The 17424-nt window shown below is 34.7% G+C and overlaps 1 protein-coding gene across 1 annotated transcript in view; it reads left to right on the plus strand.

Moving 5' to 3' along the window:
* The first annotated feature begins 4310 nt into the window (after positions 1-4310).
* The window catches only part of LOC123552614 (E3 ubiquitin-protein ligase listerin-like), a 53169-nt gene continuing 40055 nt past the window's right edge, over positions 4311-17424 (plus strand). The window contains exon 1 of the mRNA XM_053540180.1: positions 4311-4462. Coding sequence (XP_053396155.1) covers positions 4409-4462 — 54 coding nt within the window. The 5' untranslated portion in view covers positions 4311-4408. The remainder of the gene's footprint in view (positions 4463-17424) is intronic.

Raw genomic sequence — 17424 nt, forward strand, 5'->3', positions numbered from 1 at the left:
ATACTTTATCCGACGTAAAATAAAGAATCTTGTATCTTGTATACGTATCTCTTGTTGTTTTATTGATAACCGCAGCTAGGGACATAATGTAATACATTACTCCTGATTACCGTAAAGCTTTTGATTCCGTTGATAGACTTGCCTTATGGCAGAAACTGCTTAAGTATAATATTAATGGAAAATGTTTGAATATTGTGCATAATATGTACGTTAAAGTAAAATCGTGTGTAAAATATGGAAATAAGCTTTCAGAATTTTTTGTAAGTACTACTGGGGTACCTCAGTGTGAAAATCTTTTACCTGTATTCTTCTCGTTATTTCTGAATGATCTTACACAGTTTATGATTTATGTCCGACAACTATGGTGGTTTATATACACTTGCTGATAATGTGAAAAGCCTATTAAGTAATGAAGATTTGGATGTGTATTTTAGACTCTTTCTGTTCCTTTATGCCGACGATACTGTCATTTTGGCGGACAGTGCTGACGAGCTTCAGACTGCATTAAATGCAATGCTGAACTACTGCAATAATTGGAATTTAAAAGTACACTCTGCTTAAACAAACGTTTTAATATTTGCTAGGGACAGGAGTCGTCTGGAAAATACACCACAATGTTATTTTAATAATGGAAACTTAGAATTAGTGTATAATTTTTCTTATCTGGGCATTCAATTTGCGGATACTGGTGCTAAAACTAAAAAACGTCTTGTCGACCAAGCCAGGAAAGTTATGTTCTCTTCGGTCAAAAAGCTAGAAAACTGTTACTTTCTGTTGATTTATAAATCCACTTCTTTAATACAATGATTGTTCCATTTCTTTGTTATGGCTCAGAAACTTGGGGTATAGAAAATCTAAAGATTTTATTGATCAGTTTCAGCTAAAATATTATGAAATTATACTGTCTCAAGCAAAGTACTCCTAATTGTATGTTATATATTGAACGTGGGATTACTCCAATATCTTTGCAAATAACAAGTAGAATTATTAACTACTGGTGTAAACTGTTGAACAGTAAAGGCGATAAGATTTGAAATATTGTATATAAGACAATATAAGACTATATACTCAGTTTATGTTAAACATAAAACTAAATTACCATGGCCATCTTTTTAAGGATACTTTCGATGAACTCGGTTTATCAAATTATTGGATAAATCAGTCTGAATTTCAAGAAACTTGTTAACACTGGACTTCGAGATCAGTTCATTCAAAGTTGGAATGGTGATGTTCAAACTTAAAGCAAATGTTTAACTATCGTATATTTTAGTCAGAATTTATATTTGAAGAATATTTTAAATACTGCCTTGGCAACTTTCTTTAGCTTTGTTAAAGTTTAGATGTATGGATCATAAGATGCCAATTGAGAAATGTCGATTCTTTTATATAGATAGAACCTTAGGAGTATGTACTGTATGTGATGCAAACCAATTGGGTAATGAATTTCATTATTTCTTTTATTGTACACATTTTGTAAACAGTAGACATAAACTTATTAAACCATATTATTATAGGTATCCTAATGCATTGAAATTTGAAGAACTTATCAACAGTAGAAACAAAACACTTAAAATAAATGTTGCATTGTTTTGTAAAGAAATAATTACAACCTGCAAATAGTTTTGTTAATGTTCTATCATTAGTTTTCTTCTTTAGAAATCTGTTAATGATGCATCAATTTGTTTTTTCATTGGACAAGTTGTGGCTGTTTAGAGGCTAGGCATTCTCCCAGGGATTTTGGACCTTTGCTAATTGCCTTGGTCCGGACTCCTCGAACGTGGGAGGAAATATTATGAATACAGTGTAATTGTTACTCATTCTCCAGACCTGTTACATTGTATTTTTTGTGTTCCGGTTGTTATATGTTCGCATTTTATACTATTTTGTATTTTATGTCACATGTTCTTATGAACCATGACAGTCTTAAATCCCCAAATCATCAAATCAAAATAAATTGCAGAGACAAAGTGAAGTTAAACATGAGAGAAACTCTATATTAAAATTTTTGCCGCTTGTCTTTCATAAGATCAATGGATAATAGCTAACTGGAGACGACTTGACGAACGTCGTATTGACAAACGATTGGTTATGATCTATAACATCACCAATAACTTAGTTGCTATTCCACCAGAACCTTAAATATTCCAAATAAAAGGACAAGTTGTCTATCCCACTCTATGGTCTGCAGACAAATCCAATCAAGCTCTGATTTTTATACGTATTAATTTCCCCTCGCACTATTGTCCGCTTGAACTCACTCCCTGAGAATATAGTCTCTCTTGATAAAATCAGTTCAGCCCGGCAGTCAGCCAGGTTGAACATGTGTCCCTCTTGAAACCTGCTCTATTTTAACATATTTTAATACAATCTGTTTATACTCCTTCTTTTATATTTTTTATTCTATTCTCTCTGTAAGTTGACGTGTGTCAATATCTATGTTTGCGTGGGGGTTGACTAGGGCCCTTAGAATTGTTTATGGCGATTATTTATCCTCCTATCATGGTAGAGGTAACTTGTCGCCTTTAAATATAAAAATAATGCGTTAACTGGCTATTGAATTTTTCAAAATCTTAATGGTTGCCCAAGTAGTATTTTCAAATTATGTTACAAAAGTGAATTCTTCTACAAAGTTTGAGTATTCAAATATTTTACAGGTACCAAAAGTTAACACTACAGCTTATATGGTATGCAATCCTACCGATATGCCGTTCCTGTCTGTGTTACGGAACTCTCTCCCAGGTGATCATAGGTCCTGTACCTGTATACTTCATCCAATTTAAAAATCCTGTTCAGTCATGTAGTGGCTTTAATTGTAAATCCTCCTCGTGTTCCTATGTATTATTTCTGCTGGTATAGATTATAGGCGAATGTTATTATCTATTTAACACCTGCTTTTTTCGCATATTAATGTATATTTTGCTTTTGAATGTGAAGTATTTTCTACACAAAGCGTTTCTGTTTTAAAGTACTTATACGATAAAATATAAGATAGCTCTTATGCAAACTGCAATTGCCTATATATATGTTTCCTAAAGTTACTTTCATTAAATAAGTATGTATTATCTATCTTGTTTTGCAATGAATCGGAATAATTGTATGAAAAATATGCTAATCAGTAGTCATTTCAAGTATAATTTAATTCATAACATCCGTAAATATAGACAAGTGTGCCAGAATGTCACAATATATGCCAGTCATAGCAAATTTCTTTACACTAGCACTTGCAGTTTCATATGGAATGTTGTTGGCCAATTATAAAGAATTATAATATAAGTTATTTTTGTAACAACAAATGGAAGTTAATCCTAAAAACTAGAAATGCATATAGGTCAAAATACTCACACCATGGCCAAATCCTTTAAACAGTTATTTAGTGATGCAAAATATCTTGGAGTCACTACCTCCTCAGACCTTAACTGGAACAAACATGTTAATCAGGCATACAGACACTAAATAGAAAAATGGCGCGAAAAAAATGGTAGTCGCATAATAGCGAATACAATAGTCCTCAGTTTTTTTTTTGCTGTGTAGAGCTATTTTCTTATTTTCTTTGCATTTTTTGTTGTTGCTAAAATCACATGACATGTAGGTAGCATTTTCATAATGGAATTACAACATGACAAAATTTTTCATGGAAACTTAGATTATACACCGCCAGGATAATTTGGGGTCTCGTTTTTAGCTGATTTTGCAGTTTGTGCGTTTGACTGAAATTATTTTTCTTGCATCAAACATGACCCCCACTTTTCTTTTGATTTTTATTGAGCACTTCCAATATTTTTCAAGAAAATATAGGTAACCGACATTTAAAATGGGTCATGATGGGTGCTGCAGCTATTAGAAATAGGTAAGTTTTATATAGGATAAAGAACAACAACTATTTAGTGTGTTATAACCATCAGGTCACCTCCAAATCCAGTCAAATTCTTAACTTCCTGAAAAGGAACATCCCCACTAAACCCAAAAGTAAAAGAGTTTGCTTATAAAACTCTAGTCAGACCCCAACTTGAATACTCCAGCTCTGTTTGGAGTCCATATACCAAACAAAACATCCATAAAACTGAAATGGTTCAGCACAGAGTCGCGCAATGGATTCCAAACAATTACTCCACATACAGCTAGCAGTGTCTCCCAAATGGTAAATAAACTGAGGTATCTTTCACTTGAAGATAGAAGATCAGATGCCAGGCTATTATTGTTTTACAAAATTGTAAATGGACTGGTTGCAGAGTCCATGCTTGGTAGTATAGATAGATAGGTGGGTAGGTGGGTCAGAAATCTACTTGCGCTTATTTTCAATAGTTGGGTTCGAGTTAGCTCTTCAATTTCCAAAAATGGAGGAAAGTTGCGAAACGTAACGTAACGTGAAACAGAAATTTAGTCATTTTAGCACATTCTATCAATCATCATGCCTGGACATAGCAGTAAAAAGCAGTCACAAAGAACGAAAGGGAATCTGAGGGTAAGTTTGCACTTTGTTTGTTTCGTTATTAAATTTGAGACAAGAAGGTTACACAGGTATTTCGGATGAGTATAATTTTCGGACGATAATCAACTTCCTAAAGTTGCCATAATTTATTACAAGGAAGTGGTAGTCTTGCTACAAATAATGAAATACCCCGCAGATGGCTATTTATGATCATCCCATAATTCATACATTGGAACTTACGAAGATTTGATGCACAGAATTGCCATATTGAGATTGTTTATTTATCCATAATTTTTCATGGGTGTCAGACATTTCACCCCCAAGACTGTTCCTCCCAAGACTTTTCCTCCCAAGACTTTTCACTCCCAAATTGGGGGTGAAAAGTCTGGTGTTTTATAGCATATGAAGACTTTTCACCCCTAGTTCTGGCTACCATAACTTAACTGACGCTATTTTTATTCTCTGATGGTCGCGTCCATTAAGTTATGGCAAAACCCCATTTGGTTAACTAACCAGTATCAAACCGCAATATCTCTCACACTTCTCTCGTGAGAAACAGATGACGTCATGCAACAGTTCAGAGCACGTGGTTATTTTTGAAAATCAAGTTCAAAATTTCACTTATTAATGCATTTATTTTAATCATAAACATAACCAATTTCGATAAAAATTCATTAAAACATATCCTAGAAAGTTTAAGTTCTCAGAAAATGTCAATAAATAACAATTCTATACCGAATATTGGTTTTCAAATGAAGAGTACCAAGATCAGGTGACAACTGCAATGGCGGACACAATATTGCAGACAGGGGTACCAATTTGAAACTTGTGTGTATAACTTGTGTTCAAATTATGTTGCATGGATTATTTTATACCAAATCAAAAGAAAAACTAATTATAAACATTTTAAAACAAAAGGTGAGTTCATTGCATTTCATTTGATGAAATTATAGCGTGACAGACTTCTGGCACGATTCCTGGTTAGGTTTTAGTACGGGATTCGTTTCAGCGCAGAGATCCATAACAGCATATGAACATCTCTGAGCTGAATATTTTTGGCTATTTCACCCCCTATTTGCTTTTATTATTAAATATTATTATAATGTTTTTTGGGGGGAGGGGGTTGTATAGTTATTAATAATTCCATATGTATTATAATTAGGTTAAAACATTAAAAAAATATTTTATGATGTTTGTTAGTAGAGATGACCATAAACTTTAAACATAAGTTATTTACACGGTTATCTTTTAATCCATTTGTTTGTTCAATGATTGAAAATGTGACTTTGATGATTAACAGATTAAAGGTACTTTTATATTTTATTGATGTTAAAATTAACCTTGTTGTTCAACGTTTGAAAGTTTGCTATCAATTAACAGTGTTGTGACAAAAAAAAAATACATTGCTAAAAGCCGCTATCAAATAATTTACATCATAGTATAGAAATATCTAAGTATATGCAAATTTTGTACAATAAATTATCAATGGTAAAAAATAAGATTGAATAAAAAAATGACCAATTTTTCTTGTTTGTTATATTGTGAGAAAAATAAATTTTATAAGTCAATCAAGTGTTAGAAGATTAATGATTTGGATGATTAAAACAAACTTTGGGGATTTTCGGAATTTAATTAATTTTGTCCAAATATTATGCTGATTTTGCGTAGGAAATAAGCAATAAATCTATTGTGGAAAAAAATGTTGTATTAAAATTGTTTATAGCGCACATCGTTTGTTGTTGACAACTTAATTGTTAGTTTTTGTTATCCTTTATTGGCAAGTGACGCAAGATAGATTAAGTCTATCAACCGTTAATTAATTGGCAGCATTCTCTTGCATGTTTTAGTATATTTGTCCTTAAAATGATAAACTGTACATGTTCAAGTTATATCAATAAATTGAAATAATAACAGATTTTCGATTATCTAATAAGTCAAAATGGTTTGATGAATCTTGTTACATATAGCAAAAAATAATTTCAAGAAAGCAAGAAATATATTTTGTGAAAGACAAAAATGAGGGAAATGGAATTAATTTTACAAGCATGCATACTAAGTATAATAGAATAAGAAAAAAAAATAAATATGGTAAGCTGCTGGTTCCGTTTACTGAATTCAAATGAAAACTCACTACAAAAAAGAATTTATCATATGCTGCGTAACGATGCAAACAATAACATTATTGTACATATAATAATTCAAACTGGGCGTTTCAAATAAAAATGCTGTTATAAAACCTGGGATTGTCGGATATATGGATAAGTCAAGACAGTAACAGTAATTCTTTATCTACAGAGAATATTGGACAATTATTATCAAACTTGATATGCTAACTTTAACAATTCTCAACGATTACTCTTATAGTAGATTTAAACATTCCTTAATCTTAAAAATTACTTAGATATAATTGAAGAAACTAGAAATGTGTCCATGGGACACAGATGCCCCCACTACATGACAAAGGACATAATTTTTTTCCTAGGTCAGGGAACATAACTCATACAAGACTGAATGAATCTGGACGCGAAACCCCAGGTACACAACTGCACATGCTGACCAACATTCCTGTAAACTTTGGTGACTCTACATCAAATACTTTTGGAGCTAGGCGCGACACAACATTAAAATGACCAATTTTTTACTAAGTCAGGAGCCATAACTCCTACAAGACTTAATGAATCCGGACGTGAAACCCCAGGTGCACAACTACACATGCTGATCAACATTCCTGTAAAGTTTTGTGACTCTGTATCAAATACTTTTGGAGCTACGTGTGACACAACACTAAAATGACCAATTTTTACAAAGTCAGGGGCCATAACTCCTACATGACTGAATGAATCCGGACGCGAAACCGCAGGTGCACAACAACACATGCTGACCAACATTCCTGTAAAGTTTTGTGACTCTACGTCAAATACTTTTGGAGCTAGGCGCGACACAACTTTTTCGGAAGGACGGACGGACAAGAGCAAATCTATATGCCCCCCCCCCCCCCACACAAAAGTTGGGGCATAAAAAAATTCGAATTGCGCTTAGCAGATTTAGATTATCATTTTTAAACATAATTTTGAAATAGTAAGAGGTAGATATTGTTATGTCATTTACTTGTCAGGATAAACCAAGCTAGGGTTTGAGACCCAATATGAATAACACTCATAAGGTTAATACATTTTAATCTACATGATACAAGTGCAACTACAATACTGAATACTTGACAATGAAACATGCCTATTATATAACACAGTAACAATAACTCAATGTCCTAATAGTGTTGCTGATACAGCGTTGTTGTGTCCCTTGGTATGTATGTAATCCAGTTACACAACAGATATAACAACATGGATCAAAATGATATAAAATGTAGATTTTGTAATCTTAGTTCTTTAGAAAATGAATATCACTTTCTTCTTGTATGTCCGTTGTATAAAAAATTACGAAGAAAATGTTTAAAACCAATGTTACTGTAGATGGCCCACTCTGTAAATCTGATAATCTGATGTCCACGGAAAATAGGAAGGAATTACTGAATATGTCAAAATTCATTTATTTTGCAAATAAACTTCTTTAAAGACTAGATACTGAAAGTTTCATTTTTGAAGCAACATCATTTTTGAGTGATGAGTATGATTTTGTTTGTTTTTTGATTTCCATAAGATCAGTCAAGGTTAAGATTAATTACAATCTGACTAAAGTACATCTCCTATTACGCTGCGCAGAGGATCTGAAAACGACCTATTCATTGCCTCGTTCTGACGGCCCTTTCACCAGCCAATCAGAGCCTAGCTTACAACATCTTGCAAATCTACCTCTAGCATTGACTTTTGATATTTACAATTCTTATGTCATAATGTATCAGATAGCCGGTTAGCTCAGTCGGTAGGCCACTTGCATTGTAAGCGAGGGGTCCCAGGTTCGAGTCCTGGAATAACTGCATATTTTTCTTACTCTTTGACAATCGAACAAGTCGCCTGATTGGATAACATAAAAATAGCAATAATGGAAATCCAAAATATACAGAAGACGAATGTGAATGGGTCGTTCTCAGATCTTTGTTTAGAAGATCAAGTACTTTAGTCAGATTGGATTAATTAAAGTTTAATATACTACAGGTTAGCCAGTTAATCCATTTATATTTTAACACTTATTCCTGTCAATCAAAAGGTGTTGATTAAATCACAACAACTATGAAGAGTTTAAAATATTGACTATTTCTGTCAATCAAAACGTGTTGATAAAAAATACCGGAAATCCCCGTCTGGTATGCAAGAAAATGTAGCGCTATAACACCTCTTAATATTTTGGCAAATTAGTATTGTTGTCACAAAGAAAATAACTTTTCTTGTTGAAAGTGTATGTATAGTCTGCTAGTCGTGAAGTAAAGACATGTAGCCTTAATTTTAAACCCTCCAGAGGGACCTCTCTTGCGCATGCGCATTAAAACGGAAGCCCCGCCAGTGAACCTTCGGGTAGGATTTCCATGATAATTATACTCAAATGATTACCTGTGAAAAAATGAACTTGATAAACTTCTCCAAAACAAGCATCTGTATGATTAGGCACAAAAATAAGTAGACGAATCGTGAAAATAGAGCGTTGCGGGCGGGTGTCCGGGGACTACTCGCATGCCAGTAAAGTAATAAATTATCTTCATAAATGCCCTAACAACCCCAACAAAATATAATAAAATGATTTTAAATATCAAATGACAAAATATTTCATGATATTTTCAGTTTATATTGAAAATTGAGGGTGAAAAGTCTAGGGTTTGTAAAATTGGGGGTGAAAAGTCTTGGGAGGAAATGTCTTGGGGTGAAATGTCTAGGGGAGGAAAAGTCTTGGGGGTGAAACGTCTGGAATTCATTTTTGATGATTTTCGTTTTAACAATTTTTAAAACTCTCCGCGTTTTTTTCTCTTTCTTACATTTTTATTTATAATCCATGTGTTTTAAATCCCACGCTCTTGTAGTTTTCACGACTGCCACTTTTCACACAGTTTACATGTTTATTTCCGGGTTTCAGAATTTCATTTAGAATCACGACAAAATGGGAAGTTTAAATTGACACAGTGTTATAATATTTTTTCATATTCTCCAGTAGCATATACTGTAAATAAATGTCCCTTTTTATACGCATAGAGTTTCTCATACAACATGAAGCAGCGTTCAAAATACATCTGATGCATTACAGGTGGGTGGGGTATTGCATATACGGCCAACCCGCGTTATCAATTTAACCCCGCTAGGTCCACTGGTCTGGAACCTTGTACCACAACGGCAGCGTTATAAAGGGGTCCAAGTATATTTCTCATCTGACATTTTAAAATGTCATCATAGATACAATCGAAACTCAGTATCTCAAACTTGCTTACCTCGAAATTCCGCATAAGTCGAAGAAATTTTCAAGTCCCGTCAAATTTCCTTCTTTATATATGTAATTCAACTTCGGTTACGTCAAAATTTTACTTACCGAGACTTCGGATATATGTCGAAAGAGATTTTCAGACCCGTCAATAAAATTCAAGTGCATTGTGAACTCGGTTAGTCGAAGTGAGAAAAATATGCGATATCTAGAATTTCACACATGTCATTGTGAATGTGGTTGGTTTTTAACAAATGTCCGTGTTTATTGCCTAACCATAAAGCCGCGATGCCGACATATCAAAGGTGCAGCGATTATCAAAGTGAGATGATGTCATACTTGTTTGCACTTGCCATAATGATAATTATTTGATGTAAACATTAAATTTCTTTAATCAGCAGTCATTTGTTTTTGAGATGTTATGAAAATTGCTTTTAATTTAACAAATGAGTTAATTAGTTTGAACAGTTGGGATCTTTTTTTAATAAGGATTAATTAACCTCTTGTGGGGGGGTGGGGAGCATCATTTGTTCAAGATGAGAGATCGAATGTCAGTACAGTGTACTCTGAGAGAAACGTGGTACAAAAAGGAAGCTTGCCTCAAAAACATTTGAGGTTAGTATCATCTTTATTCTTTGAAAAACTGAAAACTGTGATAAACACAAACTGTACTGAATCGTGTATGCGTAAAGTGCCGACAGCATATACACGGCATCAAAGAAACAGTTTTTAGCTCACCTGTCACATAGTGACAAGGTGAGCTTTTGTGATCACGCAGCGTCCGTCGTCCGTTGTCCGTGCGTGCGTTCGTCCGTCCGTCCGTAAACTTTTGCTTGTGACCACTCTAGAGGTCACATTTTTTGTGGGATCTTTATAAAAGTTGGTCAGAATGTTCATCTTGATGATATCTAGGTCAAGTTCGAAACTGGGTCATGTGCCTTCAAAAACTAGGTCAGAAGGTCTAAAAATAGAAAAACCTTGTGACCTCTCTAGAGGCCATATATTTCACAAGAGCTTCATGAAAATTGGTCAGAATGTTCACCTTGATAATATCTAGGTCAAGTTCGAAACTGGGTCACATGCCGTCAAAAACTAGGTCAGTAGGTCTAAAAATAGAAAAACCTTGTGACCTCTCTAGAGGCCATATATTTCACAAGATCTTCATGAAAATTGGTCAGAATGTTCACCTTGATGATATCTAGGTCAAGTTCGTATCTGGGTCACGTGCCTTCAAAAACTAGGTCAGTAGGTCAAATAATAGAAAAACCTTGTGACCTCTCTAGAGGCCATATTTTTCATGGGATCTGTATGAAAGTCGGTCTGAATGTTCATCTTGATGATATCTAGGTCAAGTTCGAAACAGGGTCATGTGCGGTCAAAAACTAGGTCAGTAGGTCTAAAAATAGAAAAACTTTGTGACCTCTTTAGAGGCCATATATTTCATGAAATCTTCATGAAAATTGGTCAGAATGTTCACCTTGATGATATCTAGGTCAAGTTCGCAAGTGGGTCACGTGCCATCAAAATCAAGGTCAGTAGGTCAAATAATAGAAAAACTTTGTGACCTCTCTAGAGGCCATATTTTTCATGGGATCTGTATGAAAGTTGGTCTGAATGTTCATTTTGATGATATCTAGGTCAAGTTCGAAAGTGGGTCACATGCCATCAAAGACTAGGTCAATAGGTCAAATAATAGAAAAACCTTGTGACCGCTCTAAAGGCCATATTTTTCATGGGATCTGTATGAAAGTTTGTCTGAATGTTCATCTTGATGATATCTAGGTCAAGTTCGAAACTGGGTCACGTGCAGTCAAAAACTAGGTCAGTAGGTCTAAAAATAGAAAAACTTTGTGACCTCTTTAGAGGCCATATATTTCATGAGATCTTCATGAAAATTGGTCAGAATGTTCACCTTGATGATATCTAGGTCAGATTGCAAGTGGGTCACGTGCCATCAAAAAGTAGGTCAGTAGGTCAATAATAAAAAAAACATTGTGACCTCTCTAGGGGCCCATATTTTTCATGGGATCTGTATGAAAGTTGGTCTGAATGTTTTCTTGATGATATATAGGTCAAGTTTGAACTGGGTCAACTGCGATCAAAAACTAGGTCAGTAGGTCTTGAAATAGAAAAACCTTGTTACCTCTCTAGAGGCCATACCCTTGAATGGATCTTCATGAAAATTGGTCAGAATGTTAACCTTGATGATATCTAGGTCAAGTTTGAAACTGGGTCACGTGCCTTAAAAACTAGGTCAGTAGGTCAAATAATAAAAAAACATTGTGACCTCTCTAGAGGCCATACTTTTCATGGGATCTGTATGAAAGTTGGTCTGAATGTTCATCTGATGATATCTAGGTCAAGTTTTAAACTGGGTCAATGCTGTCAAAACTAGGTCAGTAGGTCTAAAATTATTAAAATCTTTTGACCTCTCTAGAGGCCATATTTTTCAATGGATCTTCATGAAATTTGATCTGAATGGTTCCCCTTGATGATATCTAGGTCGGTTTCCAAAATGGGTCACGTGCGAGTCAAAAACTAGGCCAGTAGTTTATAAAAAAAGAAAAACCTGTGTGGACCTCCATAGAGGCCATTTTTTTCATGGAGATCTTCTTGAAAATTAGTGAGTAATTGGGGGGGTTTTTTTTCACTTGATGATATATAGTTAAAGTTCAAAAACAGGGTCCATACCTTCGAAACTAGGTCAATAGGTCAACTAATAGGAAAAACCTTGTGACGTCTATTGAGACATATGTTTCAGTGGATCTTCATGAAAATTGGTCAGAAGATTTATCTTGATAATATCTAGTTCAGGTTCAAAACTGGGTCACATGAGCTCAAAAACTAGGTCTCTTATACGTCAAATAATAGAAAAAACAACGTCATACTCAAAAACTGGGTCATGTGGGAAGAGGTGAGCGATTCAGGACCATCATGGTCCTCTTGTTTTATTAAATCTTTTCGTAATGTGTACTTATTTCGTCCATATATGTCCCTCCTCATAACTCGAATTTCGGTTATCTCGAAATAAAAAGCATGTCCTTGAATTAGAGGATACTGAGTTTCGGACCTGTAGTATCTAAGTTTTCATAGGAACCTGATATATTTATTGAAAAGAATACCTATTCCTTTAATTTAGTTTCATACTTGACATTTCTCACACATCAGTTTTGCATGTTTGCATTTCCAGGCCTGACATTTTATTTGTAATAAGATGACCAAATGTGATTACATGTCACTATTGAAGATTGGCAGATGGGTAATTAAAGTTGTTGACTGTAAGCATTATATATTATAATGATTTGATCACTTCACTCTTCCATCATTACTTTCATTTCACAAAATCAATAAACTATTTCAAGATAATTTCTTCTGGGGTGACAGAGAAATCAGTTGAAAATATATCAGTTACATGTCTTCAGTACAGTGTATTACAAAACTGCCGTACAATAGCCACCTGCAGGCTATTTCAGTATTTGTACAGGAGAGCTACTTCCTTATTATTACAATAAGCTCTCACTTGGGTTTGAGGCATAGTGAATAGCAAAGTTTGACAGGGATTTCCAGTAGTCACAGTTATTTATTAGCTCAACTATACAAAGTATGGAGAGCTGTCCAACTCGACCCAGTGTTGGCGTCCTTTGCATCCACATCTTGGGTTTAAAGCTTGTATGCACTTTTCTCTTTTTCTGTGTAAATTTCTTGAGGGATTTGTTCATAGCTTATAATAGGCTATTCTCTCAGTCACTCCCACATTCATATGGCATATAGGGCCATAACTTCACACCAGTAGTATCCCCCCCCCCTCCACCCTCTTTTTACTTTATTACTAAATGGGTTTGATTCATACTGAAAGTACTTGTTCCACATCATTAGACACAAGGTCCATAACTCTGGTACAAATATTTAATGAATTATCGCCCTTTTACTTATAATTTCAGATTAAAGTTTTGATACACTTTCACTACATCTCAGTTATTACTAAATTGATCTGATTCAAACTTAAAATAGTTGTTCAGCATCATCACGCACATCATATGACACAAGGGCCGTAACATTTACATCAATATCTCATGAATTATCCCCCCTTCTTACTTAGAATTTCAGGTTAAAGTTTTGATGCACTTTCACTCTATCTCAGTTATTACTAAATGGACTTCGATTCAAACTTAAAATAGCTGTTCCACCTTTTAAGGCTGAACACCTACTAAATCAAGTGTTCTTTATTTCATATAAAATCCACTTACGTAATAACGGTTTTTTGACCTTCTTTCTTGCATTTCAGATTTTCAGAGACTTATATTCCCATAAAGAACTGATCGCTAATTAGAAAAACAAAAAAGAAATCTGGAAGTTTGTTAACTTTTATATAAGAAAACTACAGTTAGTTAAATACAACCCGTGAAATTTATACTTTTCGCGTATTTAATTTTCTCTTTTCGAGACATTAAATTCTGTATGCCGTATTTTTACCTAGCATGTGCATAGAACATGCCGATTGCAATTTAATGCAAAGTGATACTTCGAAATGCAGTAGGGTAAAGTACGCACGTTGCTGTCAAGAAAATGGCACTTGAAAGGGAAAAAAGGATAGTACTATTTATATTTGGATACTTGTGACTAGACCAGCGTAGGCATACATTCTATGTGGTAGTGGGACCCCAAAAAAGCTTATGATAAAAAAAATTTTGTTTGATTTCCCATGAGTTGCACTCATTCTCACGGTACACCTTTTTACAATGATTCTGCTATTTTTGGTGCATTAACTCTGGGCATCAGTTTTTTTTTTAAAATTTATGCTCCCTTTTTAGATAGCCTATCCGGACTTTACACTAGGTATATCTCAGTTATTTCGTTAATGGATTTGATTTAGACGTGATAAAGTTGAAGTAGTGATCCACATCAGGTGTGTGAGATTTGAGGCTGATGAAGATGTTGCCATGCATTTTTCATTTAGTTAACGCTAAATTAATCAAGTACTCCCAATTGGTCAGAAGTGGTCGATTGGTAATACTGGTTGATACTGGTCATTGAACATTTTCTGTTACATTAGATTACAAAGATATATTGTTTTTCTACAAAAAATGTGACAATAAGTGAAAAAAACTGCTAATTTAACTGAGTTTAATTTGTAAAAAGTATTTTATAAACTGTAGCAGTAAGTGTTTGATTCACAAGTGATAAATCTAATTATTTTTACTGGTATGAATAATTTAATGAAAAATTACTGTGAACACCTGGACCCTTCCTTGAAGTGGTTTGTGTTTTGATAGCAATTGTCACATTGCCTAATTGACACCATGTCTTACAATATACAATATTATTATAAAATTGAATTTCAATATATATATATATGTTTCTGGCACTTATTAGCTGTCACTTAATTCTAAAAATAAGTAATGCAATCAAAGTATTCAATTGACCAGTATTGACCACTACATGTACTGATCAGGAATATTGTGTAGGACCAAAATTTTAATTGACCAGTACTGTCCATAAGTGTAATTTAAGTAATAAAATCTTTAATTAATTTAAAAAAAGGCTAAGTACTGTAAGAAGATAAAAGCATAGAATAAACTAGTATTTTTAGTCTAAGTATATTTTCCCAAAATGGAGCCTGACCAGGACACATTGCCAATTGATGACCAAAATTGAATCGACTTATTGACCACTCTACATTTTAATGAACAGAATTTTATATTATTCAAATTGCTTTATTATTATTATTATTATTATTATACCACATTTATATAGCACTCTTTTCATGCACTTGTACACGTTCAAAAGTGCTTTAACAGAATAAATTGCAAAAATACAAACAAATACGTATACAAAGATAATGCATTCCACATTAAAAAAAAATCATGAATGAAAACAAGTATTAATTTAAAAAAAACAAGATAAAAAAAATAAATGTATCGGTCAGTTAACAAAATATTGTACAAAAAAGTGGGTTTTGAGCAGGCTTTTGAAAGCAGCTAGCGTGTCAGCTTCCCTGATTTTGACAGGAAGAGAGTTCCAAAGCTTTGGAGCAGTGCACGAAAAGCTGCGATTGCCATACATCATGGTATTAGATTTTGGCATAACCAGTGACAGCGTGTCTTGCGATCTTAGGGTCCTGACCGGTTTATACACTTCTAGCATATCCCTAATATAGGCAGGGGACTGATTGTGTAACGCCTTAAAGGTGTGGGTCAGAACCTTGTACTGCACCCTGTATTTCACTGGCAACCAGTGAAGCTCCTTCAGAACCGGTGTTATATGATTGCGACGGGCGTCTTAGTGATTACGCGAGCTGCAGTGTTCTGGACATGTTGCAACTTGTTAAGTGTGCTGTTTGGTATACCACTTAACAAGGCATTACAGTAGTCTAACCGTGAAGTAACCAGGCTGTTTATAAGGGTTTTTGTGGCATCACTGGTAAGATACCGTCTGATGTGACCTATTCTGCGAAGTTGTGCATATCCAGCCCGGCACACCGAGTTGACTTGTTGTTCCATATCCATACCGCTGTCAAATACTGCTCCAAGATTCCTAACACATTTCGTGGATTTTATCACAGAATCACCGACCTTCACAGAAACGTCATCAATGTACTTGGAGTTACGCTTTGATGTCAATAGCATTACCTCAGTTTTGTCAGCATTGAGCTTCAGCATGTTGGAATTCATCCACGAGACAATTTCAGTCAGACAGCTCTCAATGCGGCGCAAAGCTTCACTTCTGGCCACAGCCTCTATCGGCTTAAAAGATAGGTATAATTGAGAGTCATCAGCGTAGAAATGATGAAGAAGTCCATGACGTCTGCATATGGCACCCACGGGTTTAGTGTACATGATATAGTTCTTTGGACCAAGCACTGATCCCTGGGGCACACTGTATTTCATCAACGTAGGCGTCGACAACTCACCATCAACGCATACAGTTTGATAGCGGTCACTAAGATATGATGACATCCATGCAAGTGCTTTGTGTGTGACTCCAAAATGATGTTCGAGCCGGTGTAACAGTGTTTGGTGATCAATCGTGTCGAAAGCCGCAGAAAGATCGAGTAGCACGAGGACTGTTACAGAATTTTGATCGAGAGATGTGAGGATGTCATTCTGTACCTTTATCAAAGCCGACTCAGTTGAATGAAACTTTCTGTAAGCAGACTGCAGTCCCTCATGTAGCTCATTTTCACTCAAGTGCCGCTCAAGACGCGCATCTACTACCTTTTCTAAGATTTTTGAAATGAAAGGGAGGTTAGATACAGGCCTGTAGTTTTTGAGAATGTTTGGTTCAAGACCTGGTTTCTTAAGCAGGGGTCTTATCCTAGCACTTTTAAACTCTTTTGGTACATAACCTAATTCCATTGATGTATTTATGATGTTTGTTATCAGCGGCAAGAGCTCATCTAGACATTTCTTCAGAAGCCATGTTGGTAAAGGGTCAAGTTCGCAGGATTTGTTTGGAGATTTTTGTATAATTTGTTCTACCTCTTCTATCGTTGTAGGAGCCAAATCAATAAGACAGTTTGCTACTTCTTGGTGTTCTGGACAATGCAAGTCTACTGAATCACGATCCGTTTGGCTATGCGAAATAATATCATTCCTAATGTTCTCAATTTTCTCGATGAAAAAGTCACTAAACTT

This window comes from Mercenaria mercenaria, chromosome 4 (genome assembly GCF_021730395.1).
Source record: "Mercenaria mercenaria strain notata chromosome 4, MADL_Memer_1, whole genome shotgun sequence".
NCBI classification, from domain to species: Eukaryota; Metazoa; Mollusca; class Bivalvia; order Venerida; family Veneridae; genus Mercenaria; species Mercenaria mercenaria.